The sequence below is a fragment of the Canis lupus genome, chromosome 5 (assembly GCF_048164855.1).
Source record: "Canis lupus baileyi chromosome 5, mCanLup2.hap1, whole genome shotgun sequence".
Taxonomy (NCBI): Eukaryota; Metazoa; Chordata; class Mammalia; order Carnivora; family Canidae; genus Canis; species Canis lupus.
In genome coordinates, this window is record NC_132842.1 from 14,417,235 (window position 1) to 14,440,350 (window position 23,116).

The 23,116-nt window shown below is 39.5% G+C and overlaps 1 protein-coding gene across 23 annotated transcripts in view; it reads right to left on the reverse strand.

Moving 5' to 3' along the window:
• SVIL (supervillin) overlaps positions 1-23,116 on the reverse strand; it is a 230,893-nt gene that overhangs the window by 84,557 nt on the left and 123,220 nt on the right. For 8 of the 23 annotated variants that reach the window (XM_072825536.1, XM_072825538.1, XM_072825535.1 and 5 more), the window contains exons 1-5: positions 18,448-18,578; positions 16,691-16,748; positions 10,881-10,972; positions 2,659-2,716; positions 2,392-2,543 (exon numbers count right to left, since the gene is read on the reverse strand). In XM_072825536.1, the coding sequence (XP_072681637.1) occupies positions 2,392-2,543; positions 2,659-2,716; positions 10,881-10,972; positions 16,691-16,748; positions 18,448-18,508 (421 nt within the window). In that variant the 5' untranslated portion in view covers positions 18,509-18,578. Of the gene's footprint in view, positions 1-2,391; positions 2,544-2,658; positions 2,717-10,880; positions 10,973-16,690; positions 16,749-18,447; positions 18,580-23,116 lie in introns of those variants that run through there. The other 15 variants (XM_072825542.1, XM_072825543.1, XM_072825544.1 and 12 more) reach the window with 7 other exon arrangements.

The window sequence follows — 23,116 nt, forward strand, 5'->3', positions numbered from 1 at the left end:
TTTTTTTTTTTTTTAACAAAAGTGGAGTTCTGCGATTGTAGCACACGTACTTAATACAGAAAATATCTAGGGGTGCCTGGGTGGGTCAGTGGTTGAACGTCTGCCTTTGGTTCAGGTTGTGATCCCAGGGTTCTGGGATCAAGTACTACATCTTATGTCCCTAAAATAAGACTTCCAAATATAGGGAAATGTATATACACAACATTAAGGATACATAAAACATGAATTATTTTATATAGAAGAAATCAATTTTATAAAGGACTAGAAGGAATATATAGAAATGTTAAATAAATTAGCAGTTTATTGATTACTATATATTAGTCATTATTGGTGATTTGGAGTTTTATCTTCCTGTTTTCATGTTAGGCTTTTTTTTTTTTAAGATTTTATTTATTGATTCATGAGAGAAAAAGAGAAAGAAACAGAGACAGGGGCAGAGGGAAAAGCAGGTTTTCTATAGGGAGCCTGATGTGGAACTCGATCCCAGGACTCTAGGATCACGACCTGAGCCAAAGGTAAACAGATGCTCAACCACTGAACCAGCCAGGTGCCCTGGCTTCATAATATTCTGATAGACATTCCATAACTAATTTAAACCTTCTCATATTCCTGGGCATTTACGTTCTTTTTTTTTTTTCATTGTTTCTAACTTTTAATCAGTCTGATTTTCTGACTACTATCACAACAGATAAACATCTAATTGCTTTATCAGAAAGTGTATCATTTTAAGAAACTTCCTAGACTACCAAATTAATTTCTATAAAGTTTGTATCAATTTACACTTGAATCTGCAAGATGTGTTCTCTTATAAACACTGAGTATTCATTTTAAAAATTTCCTTTCATTACTAGAAAAAGAGAATATATGCATTTTTAAATTATTTATTAGCCATTTTTATTACTTTTTTCTTCTCTGGAATATCTGGTCAAGCTTATTGCTCTGTATTCTATTGATTCATAGTGCTATTTCTATTGGTTTTGCATGCACTTTTATAAGACTATGAACCTGAATCTCATTCATGAATATTTCAAACTTGTTTAATATTTTGTTGTCTATGTGGAAGGTTTTTTTGGAGTCTAGATGTGAATTGCTATGTAGTAGATTGACCTGGTCATTTGATTTCTCCAGCTGTTTCTGTGTCTTGAAAGTCCTTTTCCATTCAATTTGAATGAAATATTCACCCATGTTTTCCATGGTTTTTTTTTGTCTTTCTTTTTTTTTTTTTAGATTTTATTTATTTATTTATTCATTCATTCATTCATTCACTCATGAGCGACACAGAGAGGAAAGGCAGAGACACAGGCAGAGGGAGAAGCAGAGAAGCAGGCTCCATGCATAGGGCCTAAAGCGCTACTTGATCCCGGACTCCAGGATCATGCCCCAGGCCGAAGTCAGGTGCTTAACTGCTGAGCCACCCAGGGATCCCTTTTTGTCTTTCATATAAATGAGAAGAGGGCTACGTCCCCTCTCCCACTGTACAAGAACCTGTTTTCCCAGTACTGTTTTATTAAATAAGTCTACATTTCTCACGAATATGTGATGCTTAAATTATCATATAATACATAGGTTTACTTTTATATGAGTGAGGGTTTATTTCTGACTCTAAATTTTGGAACTCTGCCTAATTCTTGATTCTCCATGTAACTTAAATCTTAATTCTCTAGTTTTCTGGCCACAGAAGATCAGGACATCCAGATAAGTGACATGATTACATCATGAAGTGAGATCAACAGCCCTCTCTGAGGAAGAAACTAGAAAACACTAGCTATAAAAAGCAGCAGCACAGAGCTGCGGAGCCAGGAATGGGGTGAGAAGAACAGCCCCCCATATGGGTCATCCTCTTCCAAGGCCAAGTTGAATATTTGATGTTCCTAACATTGACAGTTATCAAAAAAGTCACGTTTGAAATACTGCTTAATATAAAACAAATATCCAAAACATTAAATAGAATGTTTATTGCATAAACACCTAGACTAAGAACTAACCACTCAAGGTCCAGGTTCACTTTTAATGCTCCCTGCTTCGAGCGGGCCCCAGGCCCTGTGCTGGGCACCTGGGTACTCTGTTTAAAGGAGCCTCATTCAGACCCCTAAAAACTCTCACTGAGGATCTCAGGCAGCAGGTCCTGTGCCAGGGCGCTGAAGGTACTAAGAGGGAGACATGGTTCCTGCCCTTTAGGGGTCCCAGGAATTACCAACAGTAGGAATCACTTCTTACCACTATGATACTGGAGCAGGGCAGAGCTGATATACGTGTCATTGCAGTTTTTCACAAATAATGTATATTTAAAAAGTAAGTACATCTACACAATTCATTTTTGTGGAATATCTCATTTTCTAATAGCACTGGATAAAAAGGCTTGATGGCAGGCCACCAGGCAAGCATGCTCACCAGTGTGGGGGCTGGCAGGGTCTGTGGCTCGCATGTATCTGGGTGTGTCTTCCTCCAACAGGCGATGAGTCACTAACCCCGTGCAGCTCTGTAAGAGGATGGGCTGGGTGTCCGTCTCGATTCCTTCTAGGCGCCTGGCAATTCTTTCTTTTCTGTGCAGGATACCAAAACAGACCTCGTGAGCCATGGAAATCAGTTCTCGGGGAAAAGTGAATACTGCTTCAGCAAGCTCTTCTACTTTCTAATTAGGTACGATAAATATCTTACCTTTTCATTTCTAAAAATTCGTTTCTCTTTGGTTCAAAGATTTTTCTTAATTCTGCAACTAAAATAAAGAAGAATAAAAAGATGCTCCAATTTCTAGTAGTCATGCATTCATTTTACTCATTCATGAAGCATATATTTATTGAACTTATGTTTCTGTTCTTGGCTCCCATGAGCAGTGATACACAGAACTGACACAGGTCCTGTTTTCCGGGAGATTGTCTTCTAGGGCAGGAGGGCAGATGCCAAATGGGAAGCATGTGCATCCAGGTACATACATACACGCACATACACACACATAGACACACACACACCATACACACTGCAGGTTTTGCTAAGAAGTAAAACCATGAATAAGGGATAGATTGATAAGAACGAATTCTACTTCATCCAGGGACGTACTGAACATTAAGATCTCTCCAGCAAGTACACAGCTCACTATCTGTTTTTAACTGTTAGTGGGTTCAATAAAGTATTCCAAGCTTTGCATTCTGGAAAACTTCTAATGTCTGCAAAAGTAGAGACAAGTACTAGAAGCACCACACACCCATCAGCAAGCTACAACTACTGTCTCACCACACCCCTATTTTGCCCCATTAATTAACCTGTAAAAATCTGTAACTACCTGATTGTGTTCCCAGTGGTACCTAATAGAGGATATAGCCATTAACTGCAGTTTAGGTTAACACAGTTCCTCAGCCTCCCCTTACCAGCATTTGCTAGAAGAAAATGTTAACATTTGTTTCCTTGCTATAATTTGGGTGGATGATGGATAAAGTAATTGCCCTAATTCTCCTGGTAACACGGGATGGGCAGACAAATGTTTTGCTGAGCTTGGGAGGATCTCACGTGATACTGACTACAAGGATATTACTGAGATACTAAATAATTGTTCTTTGGAGAAATGGCCAAATTTGATGGAGAGTAAAGGTCTCTCTTCTCACCTCCTCTTCAATCACATGAATTCATAAAGACTCGTCTGAGTGGCTCCTGTTGAGGGCCCAGGAATACTGGGAAGAGGTATCACTGACAGCTCTGGGGGCCCATGGAACTTTGAAAGGTTGAATCAAAGGAGGCATACTAGAATGCTGGAATATTTTTTAATTTTATTTTTTTTCAAAGTAAACTTTATATCTTGGGGCTCCTGGGTGGCTAAGTCAGTTAAGGGTCTGAGTCTTGATTTTGGCTCAGGTCATGATCTCAGGGTTGTGTGATCCAGCCCCATTTTGGGCTCTGCACTGGGCACGAAGCCTGCTTAAGAATCTCTCTCCTCCTACCTCCTCATCTCCCTCTCTAAAATAATAATAATAAAATAGTAAAATAACATAAAGTACTTTATGTCCACCATGGGACTTGAACTCACAACCCTGAGATGAAGAGTCACATGCCCTACTGACTGACTCAGTCGGGTGCCTGTGAATACTGGAATTTAATTTTCAACTACTTTAATTTCCTTTCTTTTTTTAAAGTTGTCATTTTTTTTTTTCTGTAATGAGTCAAAACCACACAGAAACACACACACACACACACACACACATCTTTTATATTGCCCTTTCATAGTCTTTGGAGATACAAGCCTTGTCTTTATTTATTTTTAAATGATAGCCCCTTCAAATTTCAGTTAAGACTAAATTGACTTGTGTTAAGATAGTTGGCTTCAAAAAAGTCTCTCCCTCAGTGGCCTTTCCCAGGAACTGGAGTGATGGGAGGCAGAAGTGTACTCGTTCTGCACTGTCAATGATGTTCCTATTTGGACAATGAGGGTATAATGATAATAATGCATCCTGCCATGTTTCCTTTTGAGGAAGCTTGACTAATCATAGCCTCCTAGTTAACAAATTAACTCCAGCAAGGTGATGGTGTGATAAAACTTCAATAGCTGGTAGTACGCATTTTGAAAATATTTTCCAAGTGTTCTGAAAGGTAGGTTTCAGACATGTGTCAAAATCGTACCTAAGAAGCAGATTGTATTAATAGGATCTACAGGGTGTAACGCCACTGACCCTCCACCCAGATATGCTATGGTCTAAATGTTTAGTCTCACCCCAAATTCATATGCTAAAGTCTTAATCCCAAAAGTGACAGTATTAGGAGGTGGGAACTTTGGGAGATGATTGGATCTACCCTCATGAGTAGGATTAGTGCCTTTATAAAAGAGCCTCCACAGAGCTCCCTCACCCTTCTATCATGTGAGACACAGTGAGAAGCTGAGAGTCTGTAGGTCATAAGAAGGTTCTCACCAGAACCCAACCACGCCGGATTTCTGGTCTAGCCTCTAGAACTATGAACTCTTTAAAAGCCACCCAGTCTATGATATTTTGTTACAGAAGCCTAAATGGGCTAAGGCAAGATAAGGATAAAAATATTAATTTAACACACAGTGTCCTATAGCTTCTATTGGAAAAAGTTAAGATATACTTCTTTATCTAATTTGAGACTGAAAATTACTTTTATTTTGTTAGATTTTAAATTTTTCCATAGAAATTAATGTAACTAAAGACATTTTAAAAAGATTCCAGCAGTACAGTGAAAAAGCTAAGTAGCAAGTTGCTTCCTGACAGTTTTTTTTTTTTAAGATTTTATTCATTTATTCATGAGAGACACAGAGAGAAAGGCAGAGACATAGGCAGAAGGAGAAGCAGGCTCTGCGTAGGAAGCCTGATGTGGGACTTGATCCTGGGACTCAAGGATCACACCCTGAGCCAAAGGTAGATGCTTAACCACTGAGCCACCCAGGCGTCCCATTTCCTGACAGTCTTATTATGGAAGGAATGATCAACTAGTTGGCAGGGTATGCAAATACCTCACCCACAACAAAACTACTTTTCCTACTGCCATTACCTACATGTTTCAATATTCTATAAAAACTAAGATGATATGAGAAGGGAATGGGCTGATGGTCAGAATAGTCATTTGTCCCAGAAACTGAATTCCAAGAAGCCCTGGCCAGTGAGGAAAAAAGGTAAGGGAAAGAGTAAGCCAATTTATCCTACTGTCCATGGTGATCTCTGTCCTTTTCTGGACAGAACACGCTGGGCAGTCTGCTAGTGAACAGTCATCTGACAGCCACTCCCTGCTCTAAGTCTTAGGATAGCATTTAGCAGACATTCAGGTGCATGTCCTCAGGTTCCCAGACTCATCAGCTGGCTCTGGACCAGATAACAGATCATGATGGGGATGCTAATGGCCTTGTGAATGAAAAGCTTCTTCATGAGTCCTGCACCTCAGGATGTTAAGTATCCTTGGCTCTCCTGCCAAATGCCTAATCATCATTAGTTGGAATGACACAAAAATGCTTTCATTTGTTTCCAAAGCCCCCCCCCAGGGATGAGAAACATAGATCCCAGGACAAAGATTAAAATAAGCAGCCAGTCCCCAGGATGCCCATGCTCTAGGTTATCCCAATGACAGACACCACTAGCTAGCATTGCACTCTTTTCAACAACACCCAGGTTTAAACTCAAAACCGTTTCAAGCCTATAACCTATAGTCCTCTCTGATTATTTACTGAGGAGTGAAATGAGGTCATAAATCAAACAATACTTTAAATGTATCAGCAAGCAAGGGGCACTTGGCTGGCTCGGTTGGTAGACTACCCAACTCTTGATCTCGGAATGGTGAGTTTGAGCTCTATGTTGGGTATAGAGACAACTTGAAAATTAAATAAATAAATAAATATATCAGCATGCTTATTCATTCTTAGTAGAAATCTATAGTGAATCTTTTAGGGAAAAAAAAATCCCTTAAGCAAACAAATTACCTCTCAGTCTATTCTTTGTAACAAGTATATTTTTTAGTTACCAAGATTTGCTTCATTCCTATACACATGAGATTACAGGGGAAAGAAAAGATGTGGAAGACAAAAGAAATCATAGACAAGCTTCCTTTCCCAAGACTATAATTTTAAAGTAAAATTAGCAAAACAAACATGCGATATAATTACTCTAGTATATCTATCCCATGGGAAAACACTTCAGTTGTATAAAAGAGAATGAGGTTTTATTTGAATTGCTGATGTGTGTGTACTTTTTCCTCCCTTTCCAGGGGAGGAAATCCAACAACCTCTTAGGCCCTCCAGCTGGAATTTTTGGGTCAGGTTTATTATAAAGCATTGAAAAAGAGCTAATACTAAGAAATCACAGAAGTCACCCAGCTGTAGAAATCTATGTTGCCCTCTGTTGTTTCACTCATAAAGCACTACGCCAAGGTATCATGTGAATGATAGTCTTTTTTTTTTTTTTAAGTTCTTATTTATTTATTCATGAGACACACAAAGAGAGAGGTAAAGACATAGGCAGAGGGAGAAGCAGGCTCTCTGTGGAGAGCCTGATGTGGGACTCAATACCAGGACCCCGGGATCATGCCCTGAACCAAAGGTAGACACTCAACTATTGAGCCACCCAGGTGCCCTTGGATGATAGCCTTGAATACAGTTTATTACTCTTTATGGTCTACCAAAATTTATCTTTTCTTTCTAATTGTTACATCATTTTAGATTTACAGAAAAATGAAGACATGGTTCATAACATGCTTCCACTTTACTACATTTGCTTTATTTTTATCCTTTTCCGTACACATATTTACATGTGTTATGTGTGTACACACATGCATGGATGTACACATATTTACATATCAGCTTTTTAAAGATTTATTTGAAAGAGTGAGAGAGAGAGAGAGAGAGAGAGAGAGCGGGGGAGGGGGGTGGTGTAGAGGGAAAGCGAGAGAAAGAATCCCAAGCATGCTCCACGTCCAATGTGGGGACCGACTTGGGGTTCCATCCCATGACCCTGAGATCTCAACCTGAGCCAAAACCAAGAATCTGATGCTCAACTAACTGAGCCACCCAGACATCCCTACATATTAATCTTTCTGAACCAGTCAAGTGTAACTGGCAACATGGTACACCTTAAATTCATCAGTGTATATTTCCTAAAAACAGGAAATATAAATTTTTTTAAATGGGATTAAGCAGACATAATTCAATTGATTGCATGCTGTGGCATAATCTGTACAATTCATAAATGTCTCAGGTAATAGAAATACTAGTCATCATGTAATACAGATCTAAACAGGCACTGTTGATCTAACTTTGGTTGTAATGAATTTTCTACTTCGCCTTCAAGTACATTAAAACTGTGACACACACTAAATTATCCCTCATTGCATCTGCTCTCTTAGCCTGCTGCCCTTATCTGAGGATTTCCGAATGGTGCTTCTGTGGCAATACGGATTCCATGAGTCTATTTCTTCAGTTATTTTTGACGGGAATCAATGGTCATTTTCCAAGTCAGGTAATTTAAGGGCAATGGCTGTCAGGTCTATCATACTTTATAAAGTCATTTAACTGCCTAACATGCTTTATCATAATATATAATGCCAATACCCAGCATAATTTGGTCTGCTGGGTAGTCTTCTTGGGGAACAGTTTCTTTAATTAGCCCCGAGAAACAGGCTTTCTGGTAAAGTTATTGTCGAGTTCAGTTGTCCAAACCCAAGTACAGTAGAATCTTCCAAGGAAATATAAGTGGCAAGGGACTGCCAAGAACACCTCTCTCCCACCCTGAATTGGACAGGCCAAGAGCACAGGCCAGACCCAGAATGTCCTGAAAACTGATCTGACTTCCCAGAGAAGTAACACACTTTAACTTTTACACTTGGATGGCAGCCACTAATCTAAAGACAAGCAGCTTATAAAATAAGTGATTACAAAACTAGAGGAATGGGCAGAGGGGTGGGGGTGGGGGGGCGGTGGCAGTGACAGCTAAGAAGTGTGGGATTTCTTTTTGGGATAATGACAGTGTTCCAAAACTGACTGTGGTGATGGATGTACAACTCTGTGGATATGCTAAAATCCACTGAACTGTATACTTAAAATGGATGAATTGTATACTACGTATATTATATCTCAAGAAAGCTATTAAGAAAGTAGAGTAATCTACTTGGTCCATTTCATAATTGTTAAGCGGAAAATCTATTTTAATATTATAATCTTTACATAGGTGAAGGCTCTTAACCCTTGGAGAACTTGCTTGTGATACACAGTTAAAGGAAGACCCTCAGAGAAAAGCCAATGAGAAAAGCCAATGATCATTTTAACGCTCAATTTCACAGAAGCAAGAATTTCCCACTAAATGAACACAAAGAAACTTCTGTAAATGTATAGACAGACATGAAACTCTACGCCATGAAAAGCTGCAACCGATTCCTACTTTCCCCATTATACTGCCAAGAGTTGACAGAATCATTAAAATATTTGTTAAGATGGAGAAGTGAGATTATCGGTAATATGTGGGTCTTTCCAAACATGCCTGCCCAAATTCGTAAAGTGCAGAATGTGAAATAAGACTATGGGGAAGTCACATGAAATTCAGGGGAGGAGGGGCTCTAACACTTTTTAAACACGTTTTAAAGACCGTGTGAATTTGGAAACATAAATCTGATTAATACGTGGCGTTATCTTTGATTTGTGAAAAAGTATGTTTTTATAACCAATTATGATATATTTTCTAATGAAACTGGTTCATCAACTTGTGTGTTCTTAAATTTTGGCACATATGGAGTTACAAGCTGTTGAACCTGAAAGAAACCTCACATCTCATGTGCTGTTTCTAATTTTTCTGATCCCAATATTGCATGTACTATCACATATCAAGAAAAGGAACAGGGTAGACAAAGAGGAAAAGTAAAGCAGCTTTTGTGATAGAACTCTGCCTAATTAGTCCAATCTTCCAAGCTCATGCTAAAATCAATTTGGTCACCCTTGTACTTTGTTTGGATCATTTTCATAGATTGTAAATTTGACTCAGATTAACCAGTTTCTTTGTCTTTCACAAACAGTCTGAAAAATCAGAAGGGCCCTTCCACATCACACTATCTGGGGGGCACCCACAGCATGGTGTCCTTCCCATGGAAGCCTATGACCTTCCTTGAAAGTGCCAATGGGAGCAGATAAGATCGTAATAAAGCCCATTCCACTTGCAGGTCTGCAAACTATCAGAATTGTCACTCTCCTATGAAACTTCACCTATTTCCTTGTAATTCAACACATTATTCTTGGTTTTGGCCTCTGGGGCAATATGGAGTAAGTCTGTATTTCAGTTGACAGTTTTCTAAGTACTTGAAAATTGCAAAATGTCATTGTTTAAGTTTTCTCTACAAGGCCAAATCCCTGGGGACCTTTGAATATCCATCCTTATCAGACTATGTCTAAGCATATCACCTTTTCTTTTTTTTTTTTTTTTTTTTTCACCTTTTCAATTCCTCAAGATGTATGCACATTTATCAGTGGGTATTTATTTATTTATTTATTTTTTATCAGTGGGTCTTTTAAATTAGATTTAGTTTCTATTAAAAGAATATTTTTTCTGGTCTAATTTCTTTTGGGTTTGATCTTATGTTTGTTTCTTTCTTTCAGAGGACCAGAAAAAAAAAAAAAAAAAAAAAGAAAGAAAGAAAGAAAAGAAAGAAAGAAAAAAAGAGTATCTGGCCTTCTATCAAACTTGTTTCTTCTAAAGTAAGGGTTACACAGCTGGTTTGGGGGTGAAGGCAGCTTGTGAGCTGGTGCTACCCTGTGCTAGTGTTAGAGCTGGGGGAAATAAAGATCTGGTTCACATTTACATCACTTTGCAGTCAAAACACAGGGGTAGTTGGTTGATGGCAGGTGTAAATGTTTTATTGCTCATTCACCAATGAGCATTGGTGCTCTTCATTGCTCTTCACCAATGAAAATACTAGTTCACTGAACATGTGAGCACCTACTGGAGAAAGGAGATATGTAAGATATGCACTGGAAGTTCAGTGTGCTGCCCGGCAGGGAGCTCTAAGATACTCGGTGTAAATGCAACACACTGGCAAGCACACAGAAGTGGAAGGAGTGGAAAGAGTGGACCAAGAAGATATGGGCTTATAAGCAAAACTCACGGCCCCTGGAGAGAGTGAAAAGTAAGAGAGGTAACAAAGGTTGATTCTATGCTGGCTCCCTCTGTCACCCTCCCCACCTGGCCTCCAGGGAATATCCGAGGATGCCTAAAATGAATGAGAAAGATGCAGATGAAACACACAAGAAGAGAGGTACCTTCACTGAGGTTAATTCTTGGAACAGGCAGAAAGGAACACAAAGGAGGGTATGCATGGGAGATTAATGAATGAATTCCCCTCAAAAAAAATCAAGTGGCAAAATATTTACATGCTCAAGACACTGGTCAACCAATAAGAAAAAGTCTCACCTTTAGGAAGTGCAGTTAAAAGCTTAGCATCGATTCCTCTTTTGTGGTTAGCAAGCTGTTCTTTATCTTCAAGCCAGAACTCTTTCTGAAAGCTAAAAATTAAATTATTCCATTAATAATATTTAAAGTCAGCTTGAATCAAGATATATGAAATTTAGTGAAAAAATGCAGAACAAATGTTACACAACTGTTATAGTTAAATATGTATATGTGGATTACAAGTAAAAAGTTTTATTTCAGAGAGTTAAATGGCAGCTTTTTTTCATCTATTTATAGTTATATTAATACGGCTTTTTTTGTGCGCTTGAAGAATTACATTAGTATAGGCAGGTGGCATGGTGTCAGGGGTTAACAACATGGCTGAACTGGGAGCTGGGCACCTTGGTTGGGATAGACAACCTCTTCTAGAGCCACTCAACAATAGCTGTGTAAGCTTGAATTAATCACTCAACCTTTCTGTTTTCGTCTCTTCCTCAGAAAATCAGCAACTCGTCTCAATTATGTACATGCTTTCCTCTAGAGCTGAAATTATATTGAAGTAACAAATGCCTTCAACCAACCAAGTAAGCAAAGCGTGGTGAACAGGTCTGAAAGGCTCATGAAAACTTGTCTTGGAACAAAGGAAGAATGAGGAACTCAGTACTTACTATATGTATTTTTTTTTATAACTAGGCATAATCCAGGTATAATCTTCTTTTTTTTTTTTTAATTCATGAGAGACACAGAGAGAGGCAGAGACATAGGCAAAGGGAGAAGCAGGCTCCCTGCAGGGAGCCCAATGTAGGATTTGATCATAGGACCCCAAGGGTACCACTGAGCCACCCAGGAGCTCCTTCAGGTGTAATCTGAATTATCTTCACAAGACCCCCTGAGGCCTGAACTACTCAGTGCTGTGTTGGTAAATGTTTAACAACAGGCTCCTACCCTCTTGCTCTCCCACCCACTTCCCCCTAAGCCCATGCTTTGCGGTCTTTGCTGATGCTATAAATACTCCCACTATGGCTGATTTTCAAGCTTCCCACAGAACTTGCTGGACTCAAAGCTGAAAGGGAGGCACACATTTGCTCTCACGAGGTGTGAGCCGGCCTCAGCACACCACTGGCACTATCATCAACTTTGGTTTGCAGATTAGGAAGCTCTACATAGTTTGCCCAAGGACAAGATACGAATCTAGCTCCTGCTCTCACACTGTGTGCAGTGGCTTCCAGGATGCTGTGCACCAACCCCATGGGACTCCTCGGGAGTGTGCCTGGGGTTGGGCAAGAGAGACAGAGTTGCCACCATGCAGGAAGAAAACACAGTATGAAAACAGGAAAACTAATATCTAAAACTAATATCTCCAGTGATATGATCACCTCCAGAGAGGTGAATGACTTGCAAGGCTTGCAGAGGTCAGTGCAAAGCCAACCTTCCTCAAGGGCTGGTCTTCCATTTGTGTTTCTGCTCTGCAGGGGTGCATGTCCCTAGAGGTCCAAGTGTAGACTGAGGAAGGTGCTGGGCATAGTAGGTAAGTGAAACACACAAATCATCTATGTCCCATACATGAATTCAATCAGCACATTTTTTTCAAATGTGCTGCTGCACATTTCAAAACATGGGATGACATTCATCTCATCTGAAATCTTAGTTATTGCTTACAGATGTGGTAGGGCTTTATTCATAAATCTGACTCCCATGTATTCACATTATTTAATAAAAAGTCTTCAGAATAAGGAGTCTTTATAGATCATAGTCCAGATGGCTTGAAGATCCTAGAACACCTGCTTGGGTCAGAAATCTGGACTGAGTGCTGACTTCTATATAGTGAATCATGATGTAGTGACAATTCTTTTTCAGTGTTTCATTCAGATGTATGACTTAGTATAAACCTACAGAATTAGATAACTATAGAAATGTAGCCCACTAAAGGAATGGCATGCTACTGTAAATGATTTATTTACTTATTTAAACATCTTGATGAGGTTTTGTACTTTCTCTGGGAAAGTAAAATTTCAGGAAAAGAGTTTTATATTAAAATGAAATGGCCCACACACTGAAATACTGAGTTTCTCAGGCCATTGACCTTTGGGTACAAATATTATCTTATATTTTCAAACATAAATAGAAGCATGCAGATATTTAAGACTAAGAAACTACTTCCCAGTTAACACCTTTCTGAACTTCTGTAGTGGGGTTTCCAAGTCATCCCCTGACACCCCCTGCACTTACTGTCTTCATTTTTTTTTAAATTTTTTATTTATTTATGATAGTCACAGAGAGAGAGAGAGAGAGGCAGAGACATAGGCAGAGGGAGAAGCAAGCTCCATGCACCTGGAGCCCGACGTGGGATTCGATCCCAGGTCTCCAGGATCGCGACCTGGGCCAAAGGCAGGAGCCAAACCGCTGCGCCACCCAGGGATCCCCACTTACTGTCTTCAAATAAGCTACAAGAGTGTCAGCACCAATAAAAAGTACAGCTTTTTCACCGTTGGTCAGAAACCAATGGAAAACCCAAGCGCTCTCATGAAAAGCTCTTATAGTTCTTAACATGGTTTACTGTAAATGCTGTTTCCTCTACCTGAGTTCTCTCCTCTCCATCCTGCCTGCATCCTGTTTCTGCTCTGGGTCTCTGTTTAAGGTCAGTTCCTCAAGGAAGAAACCCCCTGCCCCAGTGCCTGTTCCACCATTTTCTTAATCTATATTATGCGCCTCTGTTGTTTTCTCTCACAGTATCCTGATTTCTTATTTGCAGAACATACTACAGTATTTTATTTCAAATTATTGATTTATAGGGGCATGTGAGTGGCTCAGTCGGTTAAGCCTCCGATTCTTGGTTTCAGCTCAAGTCACAATCTCAGGATTGTGAGATCGAGCCCCTGTCAGGCTCCACACAGGGCATGGAGCCTGCTTAAGCCTTTTCTTCTGTCTCTCCCTGTCACATGACTGTCTCTCCCTTTCAGAGACTCTCCCTTTCTCTCTCTCAAAAAAAAAAAAAAAAAAAAGAAAAGAAAAGAAAAGAAAAGAAAAGAAAAGAAAAGAAAAGAAAAAATTCTGGAACATCTGTGAACTCCTGATCATCTAAAGGCTGATAAAACACAAATATCTCAAAGAGCCCTAACATTACTCTCCTCTTACTTTTTTGAGTCAGAAGCACCAGAGCAGTGTGACTAGGGGAGCCCAAGTCACACGGACATTGGCTCACATGATGGGTAACTCCGAAGCACTGAGCTCCACATACTGGATGGCGTTCTCTTCTTCATGGACCATCACCCCTGGGACAAGGGGTCCCTGCCGACATCCTCTGTAGGCATGGGTGCGTTGCCACAGCTCAACGAGAAGGATGATTCTATATTTCAGTTTGAAACCATGTCTCCATGTATAACTAAAGTAAATGCTACAGACTTGATTTTTGAATTACCTTTTAAAAGTTTCTACTATTAAGAAGCACCTTTTATATTTTTTATATATCTTTATCTCTGAAATAGTGCTCTCTTTAGGACTACATTTTTCATACTCTACCCTCCTTCCCTCTGCTTCAATAATCTAAGAAGAGATTGCTCCCTACTTCCATAATTTTTTTCAATGTGTCCCATTAACCTACTTAAATGCCAGCAGTAACAAACGGGAAACTTTATGAAAGTGAGGACAGGATATCCTTCTGCAGTTACTACCTCTGATCTTTCACAGAATGGGGCTACCTATGACAGTGATTAGTCAGCACCCCTGCTGGGAAAGGCTCCCTACAATCTGCTCACTCTTCTACTTGAAGTTTATATTACAAGATAGGAGAGCTCAAAGTCTACCACCTCGTATTTGTACCTCTGGTGTCTGGTTGACTAGACTGCTTTGAAGGAGGCAGGTGCTTGTATCTCCAGTCTATTTCACTCAGTACCTCGGCCAGGAGGCTGTAATTTGCATAGGTCCACAGGAGTCACTGCCCACCACTTCAGAGCGGCTGTGTCCCTCTGCTGAAATGTCTGACCTTCTATTTCATGCTTCTGCTATCCTTAAATAGGCAATCCTTTCCTCTTCTTCCTTTATTTTTAGTCACTTACTAGCTCTATTTCAGCTAAATCAACCTGCTAGGGACGTACTGGGAACTAAGCTCCTCTGGTCTAAATAATCAGTATCCCCCCAAATTCATATGTTGACATCTACCAAAGGTGATGATATTAGGAGGTAGGGACTTTGGAAGGTAATTAGGTGATGAACAAAAATAGTGTCCTTATAAAAACAGACTCAGAGATCAACTATACTTCAATTAAAATAACTGAAATAAAATAAAAATAAAACAAAACAGGGGATCCCTGGGTGGCTCAGCGGTTTGGTGCCTGCCTTCAGCCCAGGCCGTGATCCTGGAGTCCCGGGATGGAGTCCCACGTCGGGCTCCCTGCATGGAGCCTGCTTCTCCCTCTGCCTGTGTCTCTGCCTCTCTCTCTCTCTCTCTGTGTGTGTCTCTCATGAATAAATGAATAAAATCTTTAAAAAAGAAAACCAAACCAAAAACAAAACAAAAGAGACCACCTGAGAGACCCAGTGATCTCCCCAGCCCATTTCACCAAATGAGGATTCGAAAACATGGTAGTCTGCAACCAAAAAGAGGGTCCTCACCCCCAGTATGCTGGTACCCTGACCTCAGACTTCCAGCCTCCAGAATTGTGAGAAATAAATTTCTGTTGTTTATAAGCCATCTAGTCTATGGTATTTTGTTATAGTAGCTGGAACTAACTAAGATTTACATCTTAGTTAGCCTTAGGTTCTATCAAAAGTATGGTAAAGACGAGAAATATAGGAGAGAGTGTCAAGCCCTACAAAAGTAGGATTTCCTGAGTCAAATAAGACAGACAAGACAGCCTTACTGATGACCCTGCCTCATTCCTGCTCTAGTTGACCTGGTACTAAGACACAGATCAAATCCATCAAGGCTTTATCTCATCTAATGTGCTCACAAGATCAATTTTGCCATTTTCAAATGCAGAGCCAGGCTCAGCCTGATGGGAACAGCTATTTATTCAATGCCATTGAAATGCAAACCCTTTATAGAAAAGGAACAATGTCATACGTGATACATTAGGAACAAAAGCATCTGAGTGGAATGAGGGGTAGATCAGGGTTGGGTCCTTCTATCATCATGAATTGTAGATTGGGATCAATGTCTGCATGTCTTTAGGGTAATAACTTTGTGTCTTCAATTGAAAAATCTCAGAACTGATTAGGGACAGTGATCTTACTAAGAAGCATCTGAGATACAGTCATCTTGTTTAGCACAAACTTTAATTTTTACAAGAGCTTATATAAATGATTATGTACCATAAAGTCTCACCGTATTAGGTAAATCGAATTAGTACCCATATCTTGCAGTCAAGGGAAGTGAAGTGCATAATGGTTAAGAGATCTCACTGGACAGATGGATGAATGGGTTGGTGGGGGTCGGGGAAGAAAAGAAGGAAAGAAGGATTGAAGGGAGGAACTAGGCTAAAGTCTTTCTTAAAAAAATCAAAAGCTCTCTTACTTGATGGACAGATTGCAAAAGAACATTCCACATTTAGAGGTGGGTACGAGAAAAAAAAGATAACAGCCCTTTACAGGTTCAAAATTTTATCTGTTCTGCAAATAGTTCCCATAAACAGCATTAATGAATACAAAAAGAATTTTTTTTGGCTGAACATATTATTAGGTCAGCTTACTTCATATATTTTAATAAATCAAACTCTGGAGAGAAAACATATTGCCAAACATTCAAACTCATGAATTAGGAATTTAGGAGAATAATTCCAAAAGCTACCACAAATCATCAAAATTTAAGATTCCTTGAGCAAAGACCACTTTACCTTGGAACTTTTCTTTGACGTGGTAATCCAATGAAGCTTAAGTTTTTCTGGTTGAAATCTAAGGAGAAAGAAATAATATAAAATTGAAATAGCTACACAATAATCTTAAAAAAAAAAAAAACAACAAAACTCCAATGTGTGTGTGTGTGGGGGGGTATTTTTCAAAGTCCCTTTGAACATACGACTTAAGAAAAAGGAAACTGTTAACCAGACAAGAAATATGAAGACAAAAATGACACCGTCTAAGAATCAAATTCCACAACACGCATCTTACAAAGAGGCAAGGTTTCTTCTTCTCCCAAAATTTAGCCTACATAACTCTGCTTGGGGGGGTGGGAGACAGAAATCTGACATAGTTCAATGCTATCATTTAAATTTGTTATAGCTACAAGAATAACTCAAAGCAATTAAATACTGAATAACATAGTTAAATACTCAGGGGGAAAAAAAGGAGAAAAAATTAAACAATTTCAGTCAAGGTAACCAAAAGCGGTGAAACTCATCACCGCCTGATGTATTTGAGATGCCTTTAAAAAATGTGTGTGTGCAATGGGTTGATGGAGAGCAGGGGAACACTTCTGCTGTTTTAATTGCCTCCATTAAAATCTAAACAATAACAACACATCACATCAACTTCTTGCTCCTTTATTTTTGAAGAGAAGATATGTATTATGTAAAGACAGGTGGTAACAATCCCATGCAACAAAAACACACATCCGGGTGGACCAGTTAATCAAAACCAGGCACAGACAAATTTATACCAGTCTGATGGCAAGCAATCTGTTTTACAGCTTTTGGCATAGTAACCATTCATCCACCAAGAAAACCACAAGCAGACCACATATACAGACTTCTAAGCAAGTGCCTCTTACTGCTTAATATTTGGGGGGCAGAAGCCTGAGGAAAATGAAGTACAAAATACCCCAGATGCTGACATGTCATTATCCAGCAACACACATCGGAATCCTGGAATTTGGAAATTCTAGACCAACTAGAGAGATACAATAAAACGAAAGGTAATAATGCCAATTAAACATCTAGGCTTTTTTCCCCTAATTATACAAATATCTTGTTATATATTTTAAAAATGAGAAGTCACTTCAAAAAGCTACCAAATGTTGTAGAAGAATATTCCCTGAATCTGAGGACTGTTCAAATCACCTCCCAATCGTGCATCTGTGCTGGAAAAGATTTTGACACAGAATGCCTGAATTTCACATGTGACACTCAAAACAGCTAGCATTTCAGTTTCATTCAATCAGTGGACAGAATCGGTGGTGCCACTCCAGTAGTTAAATGGAAAGCATGTATTTTCGTGTACACCCAAAACAACATTTTGTTCTAAAGAGTATCACATGAAGTTTTCGTACAAAGACAAGCACCACTGTCTACGTAATAATTTAGCATATATAGCATTCGGCTTAGAAAACTATTTTAGCTAAAACACAGCACATCCAGAACTTGATCCAAAGTTTGGGCATTCTGATTGAATTTGCAATTTTTCCTGCACAAAGGCTCTAGTGGTTGAGCAGTATCTCTAATTTAAAATAGGGGGAAAAAAAACCCCAAACCTCATGTATTTCAGCCACAAAATTAGCTAATTTATAAACTCAATTAGATCTTTCAAGTGTCCTTCGAGGAAACTGTATCACTAATGGGACACAGCAGAACACAAGGTAAAATGGAGGATGCAAAGGTATTCATCAATGTTATAAAATAAACCCGTAAGTGCAGCTCCTGTATTTCTCTTGCCTTACCTTGTTTCTCAGAGAACTTGAAAGCTCCCAGATAGCTGGCAATCTCTGGGCTTCTGAACATGGTGGCACAGAGAAAGTTGAGGTGCACAGCCTGCTCTATAGCTCAGTGCTCAACCAGCCCTGGCCTTCAGCTCGTCTAAGCAAAACTGGGTTGAGATTTTTCACAGCACAGGGCTGGAGCAATTGGGCACTCGTGTCCTTGAAAGTATAGTAAATGCAGAGCAGGAGGCTGCAGGCTGGAACAGCTCAAACCCCGTAATCAGATTACAAGCAGAAATCAGGCCTGGGGATGCGGGAGCAGGCTGCACTCCACGGACCGGCCATTCATGATGTTACCACTTCAAAGCAAGGGCCGAATCCCAGCTCCTGCTCCAGCTACAGAGACAATGCTGCAACCCAACCGCCACCGCCACCGCCACTGGGGGAGTCAAAAACAACTCCTCCTCTCCCTAAAAATAAACAAAAAAGGAACTGTACAGAGACTCTTGATGTATTGGGAAGCGGGGAAGCCGCCTAACGATTCCCAGGCTGCTCTGAGTCTGGCTTTGGCTAAGTTAAATGAAATATTTCACCTAACAGGGAGCCAAAACCCCATCGTTAAGAGTTAAGATTTATGAACAACATGTGAGTTAAATTGTGGGAAAAGACAAGGCAGATATTATTGGAGGTTCAAATATTTTAATTTGAGACAGAAGCTCTTAAGTTAGGCATTACCTCTTGGGCTGCCCCCTTTTTATTTCATTGTTATTTTTTTAAAGGGACTTAATTTTTATAAAGTAGGTGCAGGTTTACAGCAAAATTGAGGGGAAGGTGACAGAGAGGGTGTCACCTGTAGGGTGACAGCCCTACAACACGCATGGGCTTCCCCAGGGGCAACATCACTCCCCAGAGTGGTGTATTTTTACCAAGGATGAACCTGCATTGACAAGTCATAATCACCCACGGTCCATGGTTTACCTGAAGATCTACAATATCCTATGCGTTTGGACAAATGCATAATGACATATCTTTCACTGTGATATCCCACAGTCAGTATTTTCAATGCCCTCAAAATCCTGTCTATTCACTTCCCTCCTCTGCCCCCTGCAAACTACTGCTTTTTTCCCATCTCCCTCATTTTGCCTTTTCCAGAACATCATGTAGCTGCAGTCACATAGCATATGGCCTTTTCAGATTGGCTTCTTTCATTTGGTAACACACATTTAAGGATCCTCCATGTCTTTCCATGGCTTGACAGCTCACATCTTTTCAGTGATTAATAATATTCCATTGTCTGGATGGACTGCAGTTTGTTTATCCATTCACCTACTGAATAGTTGCTTCCATGTTTGGGCAACTATGAATAAAGCCGCTATAAACATCCATGTGCAGGTTTCTGTGTAGAAGACATGAGTTTTCAACTCCTTTGGGTAAAGACCAAGGAGTGTGATTGCTGCATCGTATAGAGTAGGAACATGTTTAGTTTTGTCAGAAAGCGCCAAAGTGTCTGGGAAAGTGGCTGTACCATTTTGCATTCTCACCAGCAATGTATGAAAGTTTATGTTGGTCTAATCCTTGCCAGCATGTGGTGGTGTCTGTGTTTGGAATTTTTGCCATTCTTTTTTTTTTTTTTTTTTAAAGATTCTATTTATTCATGAGAGACACAGAGAGAGAGAGTCAGAGATACAGGCAGAGGGAGAAGCAGGCTTCCTTAGGGGAGCCCAATGTGGGATTCGATCCCGGGATGCTGGTATCATGACCTGAGCCGAAGGCAGACACTCAACAGCTCAGCCACCTAGGTGTTCCAATTTTTGCCATTCTAATAAGTGCATAGTAATATCTTACTGTTTTGAGTTTCCCTGATGACATGTGATGTGGAACATCTGTTTTTATATTCTTCTTTTTTAAGATTTTATTTATTTATTCATGAAAGACATACACAGAGAGGTAGAGACATAGGCAGAGGGAGAAGCAGGCTCCTTGCAGGGAGCCCAAGGCGTGACTTGATCCCAGGACTCTGGGATCATGCCCCAAACCAAAGGCAAGACCTTCAACTACTGAGCCACTCAGGCATCCTCTCTTTTCATATTCTTATTTGCCATCTGTGTATCTTCTTTGGTGAGGTGTCTGCTGAGATCTTTTGGCCCATTTTTACTCCATTGTTTGTTTTCTTATCATTACTTTTTAAGAACTCTTTGTATATTTTGGATAAAAGGCCTCTATCAGATGTGTCTTTTTTTTTTTTTAATTTTATTTATTTATTTACGATAGTCACAGAGAGAGAGAGAGAGAGGCAGAGACACAGGCAGAGAGAGAAGCAGGCTCCATGCACCGGGAGCCCGACGTGGGATTCGATCCCGGGTCTCCAGGATCGCGCCCTGAGCCAAAGGCAGGCGCCAAACCGCTGCGCCACCCAGGGATCCCAGATGTGTCTTTTGCAAATATTTTTCTGTAGCCTGTGGCTTTTCTAATTCTCTTGAAATTGTCTTTTCTAGGAGTTTTATAAATTTAATGAAGTCTAGCTTGTCAATTCTTTCTTTCATGGATCATGCCTTGTGCTTGCTTCAGGAGTACATATACTAAAAATCATGGATCGTGCCTTTGGTGTTGTATCTCAAAAGGCGCCTGGGTGGCTCAGTCTGTCAAGTGTCTGGCTCTTGATTTCAGCTCAGGTCATGATCTCAGGATCATGAGATCGAGACCTACATCGAGCTCTGTGCTGAGCATGGAGTCTGCTGGAGATTCTCTGTCTTCCTCTCCCTTGCCCCTCTCCCCATGCACCCCCTCTAAAAAATAAATAAAAAAAGAATAAAAAGCATCACCATTCCCACAGTCATCTGGGTTTTCTCCTATATTCTTATCTAGGTATTTTGTAGTTTTGTGTTTTACATTTAGGTCTATGATCCATTTTGAACTAATTTTTGTGAAGGGTGTAAAGTCTGTGTCTAGATTCATTTTCTTTTTCATGTGGCCATTGAGTTGTTCTGTTAGCTTTTGCTGAAGAGACTATCTTTTTGCTCCCTCACCTTGCCTGAGAGTCTCTACTCTCATGTGCCCTGACTCCCTGCACTGTCCTTTCTATGTCTCCAATCGTAGGAGCAGTGGTTTGCCCTGGGTCCTCCCCTCTCCTATAGATCCAAGAAGAGTTGTTGATTTTTCAGTCCATTCCAGCTTCTTTCTTGCTATGGGATCAAATGGTGACTTTAAGCTTCTTACATGCAGGACTGGAAACCATGGAGTGCCCCATTTGTTTTTAACTGCAACATGTAGATGGTGAGGCCAAGCAGTAATGATGCAATTCCATGAAAAAAATATGCAATAATTAGAGGCTGGTAATTTTATAGCTAAAATAAGCATTAATGAGAACATAAGAAAATGGTCTCATTTACAAGATGAGGAACAGGACTAGTGGAGTAACTTGCTTATGTGTAGACATTTGGTTAGCGATGGATCTGGGGAAGGTGGGCTCCAGATCATGATTTGCCCCATACACCACTGAGAGGCAGGAATCTTGAGTACATCCATCTTTGTGGCCTTGGTCCTGAACACCATACCTGGTGCACAGCAGGCCAACAGAGAAGGTGTGCTGAATGACCATATAAAACAATGGTGTTATCTTTACTGATGGCTAGAAGTCACACTCTAAAGTGATTTTCATTGACTTTATATGCTGATTTCAAACGAGATGGATTAAACTGATCTCTAAACTACTAACTTAACTGGAAAAGGAAGAATCATATGTCAAATAAATCAAGAAGGTACATTAGCACTGGTTACTTCGTGGGTGTGTAGTGGCATTTAGCATTCTCTCTATACTGCTGGTTACTACAACTCTGATAAAGGCTAGGGAGAAATATGGCAAATAGAGCAGTTAAAAAAAAAAAACTCAGCAAGGGACAACATGTAGCCGTAGATAACTGTAGTAGACATTTTGTTGTCAGGTCAGGGCTGACTGGGAAAAAAGGAGGAAAAAGGAAGTGTTGGAAGGTGAAGAGGAAGGGAGGAAATTGTGCAAACAACTGATTCTGGAAATGAATAATTAGATGAGATGAAATAATATTTGTATTTATATATAATCTTTATAAAGAATTTAGTTTATAAAACACAGTACCACATGCTCATGACCATTTTCATTCCTGAAAACTACTCATCTTAGAGAATACTCAGAATTATACTAAGTATATCTAAATGTTTCTTTTTACTTATTACTAAGGAGTAACTAGTTTGAATTTTTTAAATAAAATTCCAATAGAAAAATAAAAAGAATCTGGATATTCTCCATAAGTTGGTAATGGAATCTAACCAGAATTATTTGCCTCGCCCATCCATTATGGAAAAAAGCAAACATTTAAATATGGCTTCAGTCTTGAAAAGAAAAAGCCAACATTCTTTATTAAATTGTGGATATACAATTTCTTATTTAATTATCCCATCCTCACGAGATCATAAAGATGACAGAAATCTACATTTTACATCAGTAGAAAGTATGAAGTTTTAAAATTTACTCTCCAATAATTAGAAATGACAATTAATAATAATTTTATTATTTTAGTTTGGTTCATTCACACAGAGGAGCTACTAAATAGACATTTCATCACATCATTCTGTAGGTTAGCGTATTTTATTTCTCTGTAGAGAAAATTATAAGTTGTAGTTGTGATTTTATTACATTTCAGGGAGAAGATATCTT